At 47.7% G+C, this 20396-nt stretch overlaps 1 protein-coding gene across 1 annotated transcript in view; it reads right to left on the minus strand.

The window, feature by feature from the left end:
• Positions 1-20396, minus strand: part of SYNE2 (spectrin repeat containing nuclear envelope protein 2) — a 256839-nt gene that overhangs the window by 49397 nt on the left and 187046 nt on the right. Inside the window, exons 78-85 of the mRNA XM_083432892.1 lie at positions 19326-19508; positions 18252-18398; positions 16685-16861; positions 14155-14310; positions 9797-9946; positions 8374-8544; positions 6558-6691; positions 3069-3270 (exon numbers count right to left, since the gene is read on the minus strand). Coding sequence (XP_083289018.1) covers positions 3069-3270; positions 6558-6691; positions 8374-8544; positions 9797-9946; positions 14155-14310; positions 16685-16861; positions 18252-18398; positions 19326-19508 — 1320 coding nt within the window. The remainder of the gene's footprint in view (positions 1-3068; positions 3271-6557; positions 6692-8373; positions 8545-9796; positions 9947-14154; positions 14311-16684; positions 16862-18251; positions 18399-19325; positions 19509-20396) is intronic.

Raw genomic sequence — 20396 nt, forward strand, 5'->3', positions numbered from 1 at the left:
ACAACAATGAGTGGGCAGAGAGAGAGGACTGGGAAGAGATGGTTTCAGAAGCTGAAGGGGTAAATAGGAAGCAAGAGAGTGGAAGCAAGAGAGTGGGAGAAGAGAGGCCAAGAGGCAGAGATTAGTCTGGTTGGTGAAGCGTCACGGGTGTCTCCCACCCCAACCTCGCTGTCTCCCAGAAGCAGAAGAGGCGTGAAAACGGTGGAGGAGAACTTGGTTGCATACAGGCACAGTCTCTGATTGCTTGGGGAAAGCCCTGGAGAGGAGGGGACTTAGATGGCTGTGAGGAGCTGGGGCTTTCAGTCTTTCATAGGATCATGGAATCATACAGTTGGAAGAGACCACCAGGGCCATCGAGTCCAACCCCCTGCCAAGCAGGAAACACCATCAGAGCACTCCTGACATATGGTTGTCAAGCCTCTGCTTAAAGACCTCCAAAGGAGGAGACTCCACCACACTCCTTGGCAGCAAATTCCACTGTCGAACAGCTCTTACTGTCAGGAAGTTCTTCCTAATGTTTAGGTGGAATCTTCTTTCTTGTAGTTTGGATCCATTGCTCCGTGTCCGCGTCTCTGGAGCAGCAGAAAACAACCTTTCTCCCTCCTCTATGTGACATCCTTTTATATATTTGAACATGGCTATCATATCCATGGAGTAAGACCCACAAGGAATGAGCTGCTGTGCTAATTAGGCCTGACTCTCTAACGAGTCTGTGGCAATCGTGTTTTTGCTAATAAAGAACTCAATCTAACTTTGATCAGAGTGGGTCAGGATGGGGCTGATCTCTTATAGAACTGCAAGGAGGAGAGAAAAAGGGAGGGGGAAATCTGGCTGGACGCTGGAAGTGGAGAATTGTGACAAGCAGCCTTAAAGGTAGTGGAGGGTCAGTCAGGCTGTGTACCTGAGATTTCATGGGCTGCAATCCCTGTGCACAGATGATTAACATTACAAATAGAATTAAGATCCGCATTGCGCTCCTTGGTAGTTCTTTATCCGGGCGGGTGGGTGGAGATTTGGGAACATCTCTTCTGAAGTGTATAATTTAATACAATTTCCACTTAACACCAGTTACCTAAAAAATCGTGCTTTCTGGATGGGAATGGCAGCTGTGCTGTTAATGGGCATAAAGTAAGTCTAAAATGCTAATTTACTGCCATTAAGGACAAATTTCGCCAATGTGACTAATGCATGCCTGGCTTCCAAAGCCCTTTTCTCTTTGTGGCGATGCTCTTTAAGGCCAAATGAGCCCGTTGCTTCAAAAACGATCCATTTAAATTTCTTCCCATTAGACTTTGCATACAATTTATTAAGGGCACAAACACATTTCTATCCGCTCCCGGGGGGGAAACGCAAGAATAACTTTAACACAAGTCCTCAATCTCACCTAAAACTGTTAGCACAGGGAAAGGGTTAGGCTTAAAAGCTCGTCAAGTGCCCAATTGGATTCCTAGCAGTCATTCACAACTGACAAGGGGTGTAACATACCTCCCCGTCCATTAGGGTTCTTTCTTTGGTATTATTCTTCACAAAAGGAAGAAGAATAGTTTGGCTCTCCTCCACCGATATCGGGAAAGGGCTATTAGCACCGGGTGCATTTAATAGCTGCTGACAAAATTATCCTGGGTTTTCTTTGTCAGCAAGAGATACAAAACTGCATCGTAAAAAGCCACTTCCATTTTTACAAGAGAGCCGAAATCCTTCCATCTCTGAGCTACTGGTGAGTTCTGCTGAGGCCTTCTGTTCAAGAAGACAATGAAACACTTTCCCTGAGGCTTGCGGTGCCGTCCAGTTCACTTAAGGCAAAGAAGGGTCCCGATCAGACAAAATTGCTGACACCTTTGGCCTGGGCCCAAGAAGCTTACCTTGGGGCAGGGGAAGAAAGCATCAAAGCATCTAGGCTGCATCAACAAAAGTATAGTGCCCAAATCAAGGGATTGAATAGCCCCACTCCAGTCTGCCTTGGTGACCCATACTGTGTCCAGCTCTGGGCACCACAATTTAAGAAGGAAGTTGAGGTTCGATGGCCATCTGTCATGGACACTTTATTTGAGATTCCTGCATTGCAGGGGGTTGGGTTAGATGACCCCCCTGGGGTCCCTTCGAAATCTACAATTCTACAATTCTATAACGCAGCCTGGCAAAGACACTCAGGGAGGGTGCAAGACAGGGCTGGTGAGGGCTGTGGCCTGAGGAGAGTTCCAAGGGCCACATGCAAAGGCTGGAAGGCCATTTGGCACCCACCCCTGATTGCCTCCACACCCTGAGATCTTTTTATCTTCTTCTTCTTTGGCGATCACTCGTAGCCGAATAAGATTGTCTTCCATGAACACTGTTTTAACAGTGAATCCATAAGTGACTGTGGAGCCCAATTCTGGAGCCACACGTCCTTCCACATTGGTTTCCAGGCGGGAGTTGATAACGGTGTGGATTTGCCAAGCATGCTTTCCTCTTAGCACGTTTCTCCCTTTCGTCCTGAGTCCGAGCGTCTTCAAGGCCCATGACACCTTTGGTAAAGGCTGTTCTCCAATTGGAGCGCTCACAGGCCAGTGTTCCCCAGTTGTTGGTGTTTATACTACATTTTTTAATATACTTTATACTATTTTTTATATATATATAGTTTATACTACATTTTTTGTTGACCACCAGCATTACACTTTCCATTTTTAAGTTCGGAATAGAGTAGTTGTTTGGAAGACGAAAATCAGGCATCCGAACAACATGATCAGTCCAACAAAGTTGATGTTGAAGAATCATTACTTCAACACTGGTGATCTCTGCTTCTTCCAGTACACTGTCATTAGTTCACCTATCTTCCCAAGTGATATGTTAAATTTTTCGGAGACACAGTTGATGGAACCTTTCGAGGAGCTGGAGATGGTGTTTATAAGTACTCCACGTTTCACAAGCATACAGTAAGGTTGGTAGTACAATAGCTTTGTAAATAAGCATTTTGGTTTCCCTGCGAATGTCCTGGTCCTCAAACACTCTGCACTCGCAGATAGAGCATCCCTTTCTTATTCTTCACCCACTTTCTAGGCAACCACACCATGGAAATCCCATTAACCTACCTTCACATCCTCGACCTTCTGCTTAAGGAAGTCCATCGTATGACCTGCAGCCACATCTGCCAAAAGGGAACCATATTGCTCTTCGTACTTGTCCACCTTGGCCATGACTTCAGCATGTAAACCAATGTAAGATTCCCAAAGTTGTAAAGATGCTTGTGCTTTGTGTAGGTGATCTTCAATTTCTTTGTTCATCAGTGTCCATCTAGGAAAAAAAAAAATTAAATGAAGCATTACAGCAAACACTTCAATTACCTCTCACTTTCCTTAAGAGCATGTCTACCTGTCTTCCTATGGTTCGTTCATACTAGGGAAGAGCACTGAGTGACTTGCTCAGCATAAGACTGGGAAAACGTCACGCGCCACGGTTGATGGACGTGTGTTCTGAAGTGTGGAGGGGGACTTCTTTTCTTTCTTTAGGCAGATAAATGCATGGAGCTAAAATGTGCCACATCACTAGGCTGCTGATCACAATATTTTGCATGTGCAGCATGTTTGCCAGAAGCCTCAAAGGAAGTTAGTTGGCTCCTAATGCCAACCTTTTGTCTAAGGTTGGCAAACTCATCTGATGGGATTTCCAAAGATTAGCTTCCCCGGTGATGAGAGCACCAAATTTGAAAATGAAACAGGAAGCACACAGGAAATCACAGAGGGGAAAACTGTGGCCTCCCAGGTGTTGCAAGAATGCAGCTTCCATCATTACCTGGCTATTGACTATGCTAGCTGGGGGGCGATAGGTGTTAGGGTTCAGCAATATCTGGAGGGCCACAGATTCCCAATCTATGCATTAAGCCATCAAGATGGCTTGGAGAATAAACTGCCTAGCTCTGGCTTTTAGAGACTGAATCTCGCTTAAGCTCTGATCAAGGTCAAACCGTTTTTATTTGCCAGGGCATATGATGTTGTGATGCTGGTTAGTCTGCTGTATTGCTTTAGTTGCCATTAAACTGTCTATTTCTAAAACAAAGGTTTCGTCTTACTGCTTAATTATATTCATCTTTTGGTGTGATTAATTGTATATCACCAGGGTATATGAGTGTAGGCCTGAACACAACATGGCAACTGTGTTTCTACTGCGCATCTGGACACGCCTACTAAATGGCCTGGTTTGAACATAACAGTAAGCCAAACTATGGCTAAGCATGAATGTGCAAGCGTTTGGGTACTCATGGTAAAAACTATTGCTGCTTCAGTTCCCCTGCTGTTGCACTAACTAGAGCTAAGCCATAGCACACACAGTTGCTATGTCTGTGCGTTTCACCAAAGGGTAGAGATGGGAGTGAGCAAGGCTGGATTTTATATTCCTACAGGCAGGATATTAATGATGGAAGGTTCCTTTTTTCCAAGCACCCCGAAACCTGGGCAGCAGCTAAAAGCGTCCCGTCTGACTGTTCTCTCCTCCTCCCACATCCCATCCTGAGACAGGCAGCAGATGAAGACTCCATGGACTCACCATTCTTTAGCTTTTTCCTCCAACATCCCTCCCTCCCACTGCTGCTTTGTTTGCTATGTAGCCTGATGAAGATCTCTGCAGAATACAGAAGGTTGCACACTACTTTGTGGCCCCTTGACCAGCCTAATAAAAGCCTTGTCCAGTATGTATTTTAGAATGTTGACTGATGCTTCGTGCCTCCCCACAGGCTGATTATCACTGGGTTATTTGGGCTAGTGGTGATCAGCTTAAGCCAGCAGTTCTCAAACTTGGGTTCCCAGCTGTTGTTGAACTACAACTCCCATCATCCCTGACCACCCGTCCTACTAGCTAGGGATGATGGGAGTTGTAGTCCAACAATAGCCGGGGACCCAAGTCTGAGAAACACTGGCTTAAGGGTATCCACCAGCGAGCTGGTTACCCACAGAACAACCACTCTGATTCTGGAGAGCAAGGATGACATCAATAGAACTGTTCTGCTCAGCTCAAAGTTAAACAGTATGCAGCAAAGTATGGTCCTTCATGGAGAGCACGTGTGTGGTGGGGGCAACCATGACATCCCCTGTTGCTGGGCAGCTTAGTATGGATGGCCACGAATTTGATAGGGCACCTCCAATTGTTGCTGGGGAGAATTTAATGCTGCAAAATTGTTTGATTGATGGGAGTGTTATTTATTCCCTGTGAACAGCGTTGAGCTTCCTCTTTTTGCTGTGCACATCGGACTACCTGCCCACCCTCCCTATATTTAGGGTTTGTTTGTGCTGACCTTGCTATGCCTGTCATGGGGTCGTCTGCTTTGGAGCAGGGACCTGGTAGGAATTTTTGCCATTTGGCTGATTGGCTGGTGCCATTTGTTTTTTTGCCTACTGCATAGCAAATCATCACAACTTATAAGGTTGTGGTTTTGTTGTTGTTGTTGATTAGTCGTTTAGTCGTGTCCGACTCTTCGTGACCCCCTGGACCAGAGCACGCCAGGCACTCCTGTCTTCCACTGCCTCCCACAGTTTGCTCAAACTCATGCTGGTAGCTTCGAGAACACTGTCCAACCATCTCGTCCTCTGTCGTCCCCTTCTCCTTGTGCCCTCCATCTTTCCCAACATCAGGGTCTTTTCCAGGGAGTCTTCTCTTCTCATGAGGTGGCCAAAGTATTGGAGTCTCAGCTTCAGGATCTGTCCTTCCAGTGAGCACTCAGGGCTGATTTCCTTAAGGTTGCAGTTAAAGGTAAAAGGTAAAGGTACCCCTGCCCGTACGGGCCAGTCTTGACAGACTCTAGGGTTGTGCGCCCATCTCACTCAAAGAGGCTGAGGGCCAGCGCTGTCCGAAGACACTTCCGGGTCATGTGGCCAGCATGACATCGCTGCTCTGGCGAGCCAGAGCCGCACACGGAAACGCCGTTTACCTTCCCGCTAGTAAGCGGTCCCTATTTATCTACTTGCACCCAAGAGTGCTTTCGAACTGCTAGGTTGGCAGGCGCTGGGACCAAACAATGGGAGCGCACCCCGCTGCGGGGTTTCGAACTGCCGACGTCTTGATCGGCAAGCCCTAGGCGCTGAGGCTTTAACCCACAGCGCCACCCGCGTCCCTAAGGTTGCAGTTAGGCATTGGTTAATTTTGGTTGGTGGAGGGGATGTGGTTGGCTGTGCCTGCCCCTGCAATGCTGCTGCTGCAAGGGTATTCCATTAAAGGAATCCAGGGGCTCGCAGTGCTCTTGTCCGAACCCCTGGCAAGGGGCTAGGGCCACGCAAGAGCCCCTGGGAGCATTTGGGGAGAGGTGAGAGCCTGGCGCCCAGCTCTATTCTCTCCCCAAAAATGTTTACCCTTACTGACTTCTGCAGGCTTGTGGTTGTCAGTTCTGTTCCCACCTCTAAGTGGGAACAGATAGTCGCTAACCAATGCCTAAGCAACCACTCACATGTACTGCAATTCAATAAAGTTGTGTGAACCGTGTCTTTATTTGGGGGTGTCCTTGACACGCAATTGCCACTGCATATGAAAGCAATGACTTGCTGGGGCCAGACAACAGAATGGTTAACAAATAAAATAAAGAAATCTTATTGTACCTTGTGCGTGCCTCTCTGCATTTCTGTTCAATAATCTCAGAAAACGAGGGATCACACAGCTTCTTCAGGTTACAAGCAGCAGCTTGGAGTTTAGCCCAGATTTCTTCGTTACTCTCTGCTTTATCTTGAAGAGACTGTGGGAAAGAAATGCCACATGGCTGGTTGTGAGTGCAAAGGCATTCGAGGAGGCGGCTGCTGATATGCTAACCTGCATCTCTCCTCCCCAAGGGACCACATTTTAAAATTCTAAGCTGCCACAAATACGCTGCCAGCTTTCCATTAGTAAGTTCTGCTGCTGCTGCTGTTGTTCTGGTGAGATCTCACTCACTTGCTTCTCCCAAGCTTGGAAAAGGGAGAAGAGTCTACCAGACCTTGCACCAACTTCAGAAAGACTTGGAAATTAGCGAGAAAGACTTCCCCTGCCCTCCTCAAGGCTTAAGGGGGGGGGGAATCTAACCCACTTTGCACTTAAAGGGGGGGGGGGAGAGAGAAGATCCAAGACCCAGCACGAAAAGACATTGTGCTCCAGCCCCTTCAGCCACTCCCTAGCAAGGCCTCTGTGCGGGCTGCCTATTATCATCCCAGTTTTGACCAGGCACGTGTATGTGTGTTTTGTTGTGCATACCATCAGTGCAACTTTTCCCATTGTCGACAGTGGACCAGAGTGCTAATTTGCTTCTACTGTAAGGGACATGTAAGGCTTCTTTTAACTTGTTTTGGGGAGGACCAAAATCATCTGTCTGGAACGGGTCAACTCACCAAATTCCTCATCGAAAGACACAGCATTCTGTATGTGCAGCATTTCAGATGATCTAACCCACCTTGACTTCAAACACACCATGGTGAAATGTGAATGAGGTGAACAGGAGACAGCATGGTTTGTGAGTTTCCTGGAAACTCATTTGGAAATGAGGTACTGATCCTGGTGTCTAATCCAGTTTTGTAGGGCCCATGCAAACCAGTTTGCCCATTTCGTCTGAGGCAGTAAATTACCGTATTTTTCGCCCTATAGGACACACTTTTTCCCCTCCAAAAATGAAGGGGAAATGTGTGTGCGTCCTATGGGGCGAATGCAGGCTTTCGCTGAAGCCTGGAGGCTTCAGGAAGCTATCCGCAAGCCTTGCAAGCCCGGCGGGAGGTCCCACGGGCTCGCAAGGCTTGCGGGCAGCAGCCTGCAGCCCAAAAGCTCGGGGGACAGCGGGGAGGCGCAGCGCCGCCACCCCGCTATTCCCCGACCTGATCTGGAGCCTGGCGGGGGGGTGGAGAAGCAAGCTTGCTTCTCCCCCCTGCCAGCCCCACAAGCTCGGGGGATAGCGGGGAGGCGGAGTGCCGCCACCCCGTTATTCCCCAACCTGATCTGGAGGCTGGTGAGGGGAGAGAAGCAAGCTTGCTTCTCCCCCCCCCCCCCGCCAGCCCCACAAACTCAGGGGACAGCGGGGCAAGCCGCTGCCCCACTGAGGCTAGAGAGGCTGTCCCTGAAGGCAGTAGATGGAGACGGAGCGCTCCGTCTCCCTCTTCTAGCTTGGGGATGGCTGCGCAAACCTGGGGGGGGAATAAAAATTTTTCCCTTGATTTCCCCCCCCCGCAAAAAACTAGGTGCGTCCTATGGGCCGGTGCGTCCTATAGGGCGAAAAATGCGGTATTATTTGCCTTAGACAGGAAGCGGGGAAGGAGGCAGTATAAGGCTAAGTGTGTGGATTTAGGAGTCCATCAAGGCTCAATCACATACCAGTAAACCATGGCTTGGTGTTGCATCTGAAGTAGCCCTTTGTCTTTTTAGGAGGAGCATTTACGACCCAAGAAATGTGAAACATACCTGGAGATTTTCCACCTGGGTTTTTAGTGTCTCGAATGTAACCACGGGAGGCTTGCTAACCTCCAGGCAATACGAAATTCTTGCAAGCATCAGTCTGACTTCATCCCAAGTTTGGTCATAAATCCGCCACTGCTCCAAAGCAGACTCTGTTGAGGTCTTCAGAAGTGCAACCTGCAAACACCGGGCCCATGATTAGACACGCGGATGCCATTTCTGCTTCACAAAGTACACTTTTGAGATTACGTAACAGGACACTTGGAAAATGTCTAAGGTGCACCCCACTGTTAAACACTAAGAGACACCCACTGTTCAGTGTTTTATTTTAGTGCTTCCTTTCTAACACACGCTGGACAAAAAAACACTCTAAGTATTTAACAAATTAATATATAACTGATTTCAGAGGGAGCAGCGCATGCTTCCAACCAGATGTTGAAGGAAGGAAAAACATATCAGTGTATGGTATTAAAGTTTTAGAATTATTTTCATTATCATCCTAATTTGAGGCCAAAGCTCTAGCAGAGCTCATTCCAGGACACCTGGTTAGGGGATGATTTGTAGGAATAAATACACCGGGTTTTACACTTGCTGCTGACATCCCAGCAGGAAAACTCACGGATTCAGCAGCGCCTGAAGGGTTTTAAATTGCAAAAGGAACAGACAGCTCAGCTGTGAGCTCTCATTCCATGGCAGCTTAAAATCGCTAAGAAAAATATTTTCTATTGCCATTTTAGAAATTTGGCACAGCCCTGCTTGCCAGCACCAAACAGGATTCATGGAACCATGACAGTTAGTAGAACTGGTAAATGGCTAGGCAAACGAGTCGACTCTAGAGTTCAAGTCTGATTGCTGCCACGAGACCACTATGGAGGGTCCATAGCTCAGTCCTTGGGCAAGACAGCCCCTTGTCCCCCTGTGGCCCCTCCCCATGGGAATCTATTTCCTCACTACTATTTTCTGATCCTAGCATTGCAGGAGTCAACTGAGCAATCTTCAGGAAGTCACCAAATCTTAGACATAGTAAGGTAAAGGGACCCCTGACCATTAGGTCCAGTCGTGACCGACTCTGGGGTTGCGGACCTCATCTCGCTTTATTGGCTGAGGGAGCCAGCGTACAGCTTCCGGGTCATGTGGCCAGCATGACTAAGCTGCTTTCTGGCGAACCAGAGCAGCGCACGGAAACGCTGTTTACCTTCCCGCAGGAGTGGTACCTATTTATCTACTTGCACATTGATGTGCTTTCGAACTGCTAGGTTGGCAGGAGCAACGGGAGCTCACCCTGTCGTGGGGATTCGAACCGCTGACCTTCTGATCGGCAAGTCCTAGGCTCTGTGGTTTAACCCACAGCGCCACCCGCGTCCCTTAGATCTTAGACATAGGCGAGGGGGGGGGGAGGAAGAAGGGGGGGGAAGGAGAAAGTATCAACCTGGCTGGCAACTCTGGTCCTCATTTCATCTAAATTGCTGGTTCTCAGCATTGCTCCCGCAGGTTCCTCAGCACCACCTCCTAAAACTGGGTAACTCTGCTTCAGCTCATCCAGTTCCTTAGATTTAACTGCAAGCTGGTTTTCCAGCGCCTGGGGAAAAAGGAAACAGAAGAGTATGAGAATTCTTCTCTGTGCATAATTCATCTTTCAGCACCAGACACCAGCTCTAATTCTTAACAATCAATGCTAGGAAATCTGTTCCGACTGTGGCAAACAGAGGGCTTAAAAAGAAACAAAACCAAAGCAAAGCAGACAACAACAAAAATAACCCCAAAACCAAATCACAAATTGGGGAGGCTGGTTGGTTTGGGAACCCTTTGATTGTGGACAACCCAGGGACCCTTTGTGGTGTTATGGTCATAGTCCTGAACCTGGGAGACCAGGGTTCAAATTCTTGCTTAGCCTAGCACCTAACTGACTGATCTTGGGCCAGTCACTGTCTCTCGACCTAACCTACCTCACAAGGTTGATGAGGAGATAAAATGGGGAGGAGAATATCCCTTGTTTTATCGTGTTTTTAATATTCTTTTGGGAGCTGCCCAGAGTGCCTGGGGAAACCCAGCCAGATTTTTTTGGGGGGGGGGTATAAATAATAAAAGATGATGATGATGATGATGATGATGAATGCCACCTTGAGCTTATCAGAGGAAAGGTGGGATAGAACGTTTTTTGGGGGGAGGGAATTTCTCCTACTATACACATTTTAATATATAGTTTTCACTACAGTAAGCAATTTTCTTTGCCCGTCTGCGAGAAAGAAATCTCTGGCCCTAAACCTCCACTGGAGAAGAAAAGGCTAGGGAGTAAACCCTACACAAATTGAGACTGGAGTCCCTAAGGCACTTTGTACGCCTCCTGCCAGCAACTCCTGCAGCCAAGCTGGTTCCAAATGTATTGCTGGGCTTTCCTTTGGACACAGCAGTGAGGCCAAGAGGGGGGGGGGTCTTGTTGTCTGGGCAGCCCAAGACCTCCATATGCACTGCCCAGGCTTGTACCCTGGGATGGCAAGGCTGAAGAAGTTTCCGTAGGACATGTGGAAAGCACAGAAGCATTTGATCGGGGGAGGGGTTGGCATTTTGAGATCCTTTGCCCTCCCTATCATCAGCATAAAAAGGTAAAGGTAAAGGGACCCCTGACCATTAGGTCCAGTCATGGCCGACTCTGGGGTTGCGGCGCTCATCTCTCTTTATTGGTCGAGGGAGCCGGCGTACAGCTTCTGGGTCATGTGGCCAGCCTAAGCTGCTTCTGGCGAACCAGAGCAGCGCACGGAAATGCCGTTTACCTTCCCGCCAGAGTGGTACCTACTTATCTACTTGCACTTTGACGTGCTTTCGAACTGCTAGGTTGGCAGGAGCAGGGACCGAGCAATGGGAACTCACCCCGTCGTGGGGATTCAAACCGCCGACCTTCTGATCGGCAAAACCTAGGCTCTGTGGTTTAACCCACAGCACCACCCGCGTCCCTATCATTAGCATAAATCATGCAAATAAACACATGTTGCTCATTTTGAATATATGATACAAGGCATAGGGTTAGTGTAAAATGTAGTGGCTATTAGATTATTCATTTATTTTCCTGCAAAGCTTATACAAGTGCTTGAGAATTAAAAGACAGTTCCCCCAATTTCCCTTGGTTTTTTTTAAATTATTATTATAAAGAGTTGTCTTCAAGGATGTGGAAACATTATTCCTGGCTTTATTTAACTTTTCCCTTCCCCTTCCTCTCTCCCGTAGTGAGTGTACCTGCTCACTAAGAGAGTTCCAATCTGTCCTTTTATTTATTCACCACGCTTCTTGCTGGCGAGTTGGAATGAATCCCTCTCGTCCCTCAGCTTTGGGGGGGGGGGACGCGAAAAGGCTCCAGAGCGCTTTAGTAAAAAAAAACCACAAAAAACACTGCGGGGAATAAATAGCAAAAACTACCCACTATTTTGCAACAGGAGAGAAAAGGGGTAACCATGGCAATAACACAAAAACAAAAGGCTTACCTAGGAGGGAAGGAATATCATTGAAAACGTGGCTTATCCTTATTATCTGGGAAATATTATCATTTGGCTGACCAGTCCAAAATGCGCTCTTGGAACATTTTAGCCCTTGCAGACAAGTCCTCTAAACCTCAGTTAAGGAGGAATAAGAACAAATGAGCTGGACCCTTCTAGTCCAGCATCATGTTCTCAGTGGTCAACCAGATGTGTGTGGGAAGAAGAAGAAGAAGAAGCAGAGTTTGGATTTGATATCCCGCCTTTCACTCCCCTTCAGGAGTCTCAAAGCGGCTAACATTCTCCTTTCCCTTCCTCCCCCACAACAAACACTCTGTGAGGTGAGTGAGGCTGAGAGACTTCAGAGAAGTGTGACTGGCCCAAGGTCACCCAGCAGCTGCATGTGGAGGAGCGGAGACGCGAACCCGGTTCCCCAGATTATGAGACTACCGCTCTTAACCACTACACCACACTGGCTCTCACAAGGAGAGAACCCACAAGAAGGACCAGAGCACAAGATCGGCTTGTTGGCTCCCAGGAACTGGTATTCAGAAGCATTGCTTCCTGCGGCTGAGTAGCCATCACGGTTAGCCTTACCTCTCTCGCCCTGACCTAGCCACTGTGATCCATGCGACGGTCACCTCCAGACTTGATTATTGTAACTCACTCTACGTGGGGCTGCCCTTGAGACTGACCCAGAAACTCCAGAGGGTGCAGAATGCCGTGGCAAGACTCCTTACGGGGTCCTCGCCACGGGATCACATTCATCCAGTGCTTTACCAACTGCACTGGCTCCCGGTGGAGTACAGGATCAGGTTCAAGGTGCTGGTTTTGAACTCTAAAGCCCTATACGGCCTAGGACCCTCGTACCTATGGGACTGCCTCTTCTGGTATGTCCCATGGAGGACCTTACGGTCTTCAAACAAAAACATCTTGGAGGTCCCGGGCCACAGGGAGGTTAGGCTGGCCTCAACCAGAGCCAGGGCTTTTTCAGCTGTGGCCCCGATCTGGTGGAACGCTCTGTCACAAGAGTCTAGGGCCCTGCGGGACTTGACATCTTTCCGCAGGGCCTGCAAGACAGAGCTGTTCCACCAGGCCTTTGGCAATCCTCACAGAACTCTAGCCCAATGGTTGCCACTAATTTGATTTTGAATTGATTTTAGGATGCTGTGTTACTTTTATTGTTGTTAGCTGCTCTGAGCCCGGCTTCGGCTGGGGAGGGCGGGATATAAATAATAATAATAAGAAGAAGAAGAAGAAGAAGCCATTTCCCTAATCCTCTTTAAAAGCCCTCCAAGTTGGTGGCCTTCACTGCCCTCTCTGGGAGCAAGTTCCATAGTTTGACCATGTGCTGCATGAAGATGGAGTTTCTTTTATCTGTCTAGAATTTTCCAACATTCAGTTTCATTGGGTGCCTGTGAGTGGTGAGAGAGTTCCATCATGTCAAAGTGAGGTTACAGGAAACCAGGCACAGGGCCTTCTTGGTGGTGGCACCCGCCCTGTGGAACGCGCTCTCATCAGATGTCAAGGAAATAAACAACTTTCTGACTTTTAGAAGACACCTGTTTAGGGATGTTTTTAATGTTTGATGTTTTATCACGTTTTTAATATTCTGTTGGGAGCCACCCAAAGTGGCTGGGGAAACCCAGCCTGACGGGCATGGTATAAATAATGCAATTATTATTATAAATTATTATTCCCCACTTTTTCTCTAAAGTAAAAAATCCAACAACCCGTTGCAACCCGTCTTCATTATTATTATTACTTATCATTCAACAGCAACAAGAATATTGATTTATAAGCCATCTAGAGAGCCAGTGTGGTGTAGTGGTTAAGAGCGGTAGTCTCATAATCTGGGGAACCAGGTTCGCGTCTCCGCTCCTCCACATGCAGCCGCTGGGTGACCTTGGGCCAGTCACGCTTCTTTGAAGTCTCTCAGCCCCACTCAACTCACAGAGTGTTTGTTGTGGGGGAGGAAGGGAAAGGAGAATGTTAGCCGCTTTGAGACTCCTTAAAGGGAGTGAAAGGCGGGATATCAAATCCAAACTCTTCTTCTTCTTCTTTCTGAACCAAGTCCACCCAGTGCGGATAGGAATAGGAACACAGAAATCTGAGCCTCCATCCCCACCCAGCCATGAAATTCATTGTCCTTGGGCTAGTCACTACGATCTCTGCCTGACCTACCTCACAGGGCTGTTGTGAAAATAGCATGGGCAGGGGAGAGGAAGAACCATATACACTGCCTTGAGCAGTTTGGAAGTGGGATTTTTTAGGGTCAGATGCAATAAATCAGATGCAATAACGAGAACAAACGTTTAACCTTGCAGTCTTGCGCCGTGTCCTGGGCAAGAATGGAACTTGCTGGCTTCCCTGCTCGCTTGAGCCTTCTGCTTTGTGCTTCTAGCCAGCTGCCCAGAGACTGGGCTCTGCTCTCCTTTTCACCTGCAGATTCCAAAATGTGCTCCAGCTCCTTTATCTGCAAAGATTCCAGCGTGGAAATTTAAGGGTGATTTGATTCGTAGAGGACAGAAAGGCATCTGGGGTTTTGCCTAAGTGTCTCCTCTCTGCTGATGGAAGGCGCTTTGGCAGGGTGGATAAAAATCAACGATTAAAAATAAATAAAGAAAGAAGTCAGATTTTTAAATTTAGATTGGATTTTTTAAAAATTTAAATCAGATTTTTAAAATTTAAATTGGTTTTTTTTAAATAAAATGCTTTTGGAGGAAAAATCTTTCTAAACATATTTCTATTTAAGTAACATTATAGTCCAAAGGCTATTCAACAGGAAAAAAGAATTTGTTTCAAGTTTTTCATGTGTGCTAAAACTCAGTCTACGGATTTTGTGTTTGTTTAACCACATCAGTTAACAAACATGGATGCATATGCTATAATGTTATTGTTTTAGTTAAATAAATTGTTTAAAATTGTTATTGAGGAAATGATTATTTTTCTCCTTCCAATAAAGTACAGCAGAAAAGTTGTCCAAATATAGACCGTTCTCTTATTAATCCTCACAATAATTTCATCATTATCTATGCATTTCTAAGAGTATAACCAAATCAACTACTGTGAAAATGTATTATTCCAAAAATGAAACCTTCATCTGGTTGTAAATATGAAGATTATACCACCTTGAATGAGTCTTTCTGTAAAAAAATAAGGATTTCAATCAAGTCTTACTGACCAGTGATTTAAATCAATTTGATTTACCGTATTTTTCGCTCTATAACACGCACCCGACCATAACACGCACGTAGTTTTTAGAGGAGGAAAATCCGTAGGCATGCCACCCGTAGGCATTCCCTCCATAACACGCACAGACACTTCCCCTTACTTTTTAGGAGGAAAAAAGTGAGTGTTATGGTGCAAAAAATACGGTAAATCAAATCCACCCTGCACTTTGGTTCAGTGGAGGCTTCTGCCATGGCGTGGAGAGGACGGCAACTCCCTCATCTCAACCATTCCGGCTCCCCCCATCCCAGTCCAGTAGCTGGAACACTTTGGGAAGAAGCAGGGGACCTGACAGGTGGAAAATCACCTTCCTCTATCAGCGATTCTCAACCTGTGGGTCCCCAGGTGTTGTTGGACTACAACTCCCATCATCCCTAGCTAGCAAGGCCAGAGCTCAGGGATGATGGGAGTTGTAGTCCAACAACATCTGGGGACCCACAGGTTGAGAAAGGCTGCTGGAAGAAGCCTGCGCTGGATCTAAGTGTCACTGGAGAGACACTGTTGGACATAAGACTTTTAAAACACCCTCTTTGGGAAACCGCCAGAGATTATCTACAGGTTTTGCATCCCACATTCCCACAACACACATGGGGATCGTTCCTCACAACGGATGAACTAAATTGAATGCAAGAAGTGGACATTTTGGAACCTTCCAAATGCTCAGATATCGCTTGTTGAATAGATTGGCCTGGTGAAACTGCAGGCAGAGGTCCTAAACCTTTAATAGTTATGCAGTTAACGGCTTTTCAAATTCAGGTGCACCCATGTCCAGCTAAGTTATTTGGTACCTGAGGCAGAAAACCCCACAAGCACCTTCCCCCCCCCCCATCCTGCCAGTAAAATACAAATAAAGGTAAAGGTAAAGGTACCCCTGCCCGTACGGGCCAGTCTTGACAGACTCTAGGGTTGTGCGCCCATCTCACTCAAAGAGGCCAAGGGCCAGCGCTGTCCGAAGACACTTCCGGGTCACGTGGCCAGTGTGACATCGCTGCTCTGGCGAGCCAGAGCCACACACGGAAACGCCGTTTACCTTCCCGCTAGTAAGCGGTCCCTATTTATCTACTTGCACCCGAGAGTGCTTTCGAACTGCTAGGTTGGCAGGCGCGGGGACCGAACAGCGGGAGCGCACCCCGCCGCGGGGATTCGAACCGCCGACCTTTCGATCGGCAAGCCCTAGGCGCTGAGGCTTTAACCCACAGCGCCACCTGTGTCCCTTTCCCGTTAGTAAGCGGTCCCTATTTATCTACTTGCCCCCGAGAGTGCTTTCGAACTGCTAGGTTGGCAGGCGCGGGGACCGAACAGCGGGAGCGCACCCTGCCGCGGGGATTCGAACCGCCGACCTTTCGATCGGCAAGCCCTAGGCACTGAGGCTTTAACCCACAGCGCCGCCCACGTCCCAAAATACAAATAGGAGCACATTAAATTTCCTGCCCTTTCAGGACACCCCAAAATCTGCTGTCTGAGGCAGCTATTTGACTGTCTAATGAAAGGGCTGGCCCTGCCTCACAGTATTTCAGGGGGATGCACTGGAGAGGACGTTGTGTTCTACTTCTCCTTGCGCCGCTCCGGATCCACAGGACTCATTCTCTGTGCAAAGGAACTGCAAAGGACGGACAAACCTTTCCGCTCAGAGAGCCTCTCAACCGGTGCCACCGCAGATTCATTTCACCAAGACGCTCTGCAAACACCGTCCTCTCGTAACGCTTGTTCTTGACGTCGCACGTTGTCATCTGCAGCAGCGACTGGTTAACATAATCGACTACCCCCTGTTTGAAGTTCATTTCCATCTCGTACTCCTAGAAAAGTAAATACAACCCTGTCAGGAAAAGAAAAGAGCATTTCCCACGCAGAAAACGCCATCGCCGCTTACTTTTATGGCATTTGAAATGGTGTTAACGCACAGAAGAACTATGACCCATAATCTCCGTGAACGTTTGTCCTTTGCTAATGCTTAAAAAGTGTGGGCTTGTAGGTTAATGCACTTCCTAGCTCGCTAATCCATCTGGGCAAAGATGGCATTTTCTTCTTGGCTTCCATATGCAGGAGAATCTTACTGCGCACTTAATGTGCATTTAGGGCTGCTCTGCTATGATGGAATGTTACTGCTACCAAGTGCATCAAAGGTGGCAGACAGTTGAAGAGCCGCGTATGGCATTGTGAAGTAAGTGGGCTGGGAGTTTGGAGACCCATTGCAAAAGCATTTCTGGGCAAAAAGTGGACACAGTACAAGATGGAAGAGCTGCAGCTTAGTGGCAGAGCATGCGCTCTGAATGCAGAAGGTCACAGGTTCGATCCCTGGCATCTCCAGGCAGAGGTGGCGATTCGAAAAAAGGCGAAAGCAGGAAGATGCCACAAGTGGAAGAAAGCAAGGCATTCTTGTGCAGTGGCCTTTATTCGTAAAATGCAAGGCACCCTTCACCCCAGGGGTTCAGCAAAGCTCTCCTGTGCCCATGACAGGGCTCAGACAGTCAGACCCCAATTAACGTATTTTTCGCTCTATAAGACGCACCCTTTCCCTCCTAAAAAGTAAGGGGAAATGTGTGTGCGTCTTATGGAGCGAATGGAGGCTGCGCAGCTTTCGCTGAAGCCAGCAGAGCAAGAGGGAGAGCTGCGCAGCGCCTCTTGTTGTGATGCCTTCACAGCGATGCACGATGAGGGGCGGAAGGGAGCGCTTATGATGCCCCTTCCATCCCTCATCCTGCTTCGCTGGGAAGCCAGCAGACCAAGAGGGTTCAGCAGAGCAGTGCAGCACCTGTTCAGCGAAGTAGGAGGAGAACAGGAAGGGAGCCCTTACAGAGCCCCTTCCTTTCCTCCTCCCGCTTCACTGAAGAGTGTCACTTCGTCTCATCTGCCTCCTCCAACCCCCCCAGCAGGGACAACGCTGCTAGACGGCCAGCAGATCCAGCTTCCCCAAAGGGGCGGATGGACCGGCGGCTCCTTAGCCTGATCCTCCCTCCTCCTTCCTCTTCAGCAACATTTGATTCAGAATATTTTTTTCCTTGTTTTCCTCCTCTAAAAACTAGTTGTGTCTTATGGTCGGGTGCGTCTTATAGAGCGAAAAATACGGTATAGGGTGACTGGAAGAGGCCACACCAGGCAGATCGATTCCCGATTTGGATTCTTCTATTCTTGTCTGGCAAAGTGAATCAGCTTCTCGGACTCTCATACTTCTAGTGCCCTACTCACCTTGTACTTCTTAAGAAGGCCTTTCACTTGGCATGTGGGACTCTGAGCATTCACAGGAGCTTCGACTCTTCTTTCTTGCTCCATCTGGTTCATCCGGTCCATTAATTCTGCGATTGCCTCATGAGACGGCAGCTTTGCCATCTGAAGCTGGTCAGAAACGATGCAATGACAACAACAGTCATACTTAATACCCCATCCATCTGGCCCAGTCACTCTGGGTCTCTCTCGCTCTTTCTGTTTACAAGGAGGGGCTATGGATTCTTAAACTGTTGAAGACCCTTAACCAAAACCCAGACAAAACTAAATGGATTGGTTTGAGATACAAGGTCTACTGCTAATGGGAACTGGGCATGGATAGGGACAATGCATTTACGAACAGACTGAGGGAGGGAGGGATTGAGTCCTTTAATTAGCCGTTTCCTGACTGTATGTTTCAGTAGGGGCCCCCACAAGACAAAATGCTCCCCCCTGCAAACAAGCAAAAAATGAATTCCAGGCACACAGAAACCCAGCATTTCAGGGAGAAGGACTGGAGCCTAGCCTTCTCCCAAATATGTGCAGTTTTCTATGTGCAGGGATCAGGATGCAGGCATGGCCTTTCAGACTGCCTAGCAACATTCTCAATGCACAATCCCTAAGGCTCACACATTTTGAAGCAGGAACAAACTTTTTTAAAAAATGCATGAGTTGGCAAGCGGGGACCACGTATAGGAAGAGCGTGTACATTTTTAACTTTTAGGACAAGATTATTACTGCAAGTCAAAGCTGAAGGAGAGACATTGGGCTCTTTGCGGTACATTATTTCAGTGGGACTTCAGCACACATGCCTCCCACTTGTTTTGATGGACTGCATCCTTGAGTTATATATAAATGCTTGCAATCAGTGACACATACAGAAGGTTAAGGAGGCTGCAATAACAGTAGCGTTTAACACCTGGATTTTGCTTTGGTAAGAAGGCACTGAATGCAAGAATGATTGGGCCACATAATTCGGCACTTTGCAATGAATACCCACAGCAGCCTATCGAGGTAGTTCAGGCCTGGAGGTTTTGGGATTCTGATTTGCTTTTTTACCTGGAGAAGCTTCTCTTGGATGCTTGGCAACTGAGCGATCAGGTCAGCCCATCTCTGGTCATACGTCGCCAAAGCTGACCGCAGCACTGCTGCGTCGGATTGCTTAAGAAGCAAGAGCTGATTGCCGGTGCTTACGACTGATGACTTCAAGGAAGATTTATCATCAACCTCTGTAGAAAATGCCTAGGAGTACAATTTCACATGGGCATGACTTTCAATGAAAGAAAATAAATGTACTGTGGGAAGGGGAAGAATAGCTACATTGGCTGAGTTGCATCACGGAGCCAGTTTTAACTGAGAAAAGTTATTCTCTCTTTTTCACGCAAAACACTACCATAAACGGAGAATGACCACGATGTAGTTCACAGTGACAGAACCAAATTACAGAGAATCAATCCTTGCTCGGACATTTCTCTTGCTAGGTGATCTTTAGCCTGGCACCATCTCTCTGTTTGGCCTACCATGCAGATGCACAGATAAAATGGGGAAACCAGATGTGTCATTGTGTAGAGTCTGAAGGGAACTTGACTGATACACAGAACTCAGAATCATCCAATGAGCTCGAGCTGTGGTTTGCTCCTCCCTTAACACCAAGCAAGCAAGACAAGACATCTTCAACTAATCACAGTTCCCTGTTGCATGTGAACTGGGGAACTATGGTTAGCAGTCTTGGGACAAGCCAGATGTGTCATTGTGTAGAGTCTGCCAGTTCCCTGGTATTTCTTTCCAGCTCTTTGAGCCAAGAGCACCAGCCCTTACTTCCTCCCCCTGGGCTGTTGATCAGATGGCCATTGGAATGTGGGAATGGACTTGCTCCTGGCTTCCCTGTCCTTTTCAGATGCATCCCTTTATTGACTTCCTGCATGAACGGAGGTGTCAGGGAACTGTTGCCCCACACATCACCCAAAGTAAGCTACCCTGGAGGGACATTAGAAAACAAACTTGACCGAAACACAGAGCTCAGAATCATCCAATGAGCTCGAGCTGTGGTTTGCTCCTCCCTTAACACCAAGCAAGCAAGACAAGACGTCTTCAACTAATCACAGTTCCCTGTTGCGTGTGAACTAGGAA

This window comes from Podarcis tiliguerta (assembly GCF_965153285.1).
Source record: "Podarcis tiliguerta genome assembly, chromosome: 1".
Lineage (NCBI taxonomy): Eukaryota > Metazoa > Chordata > Lepidosauria > Squamata > Lacertidae > Podarcis > Podarcis tiliguerta.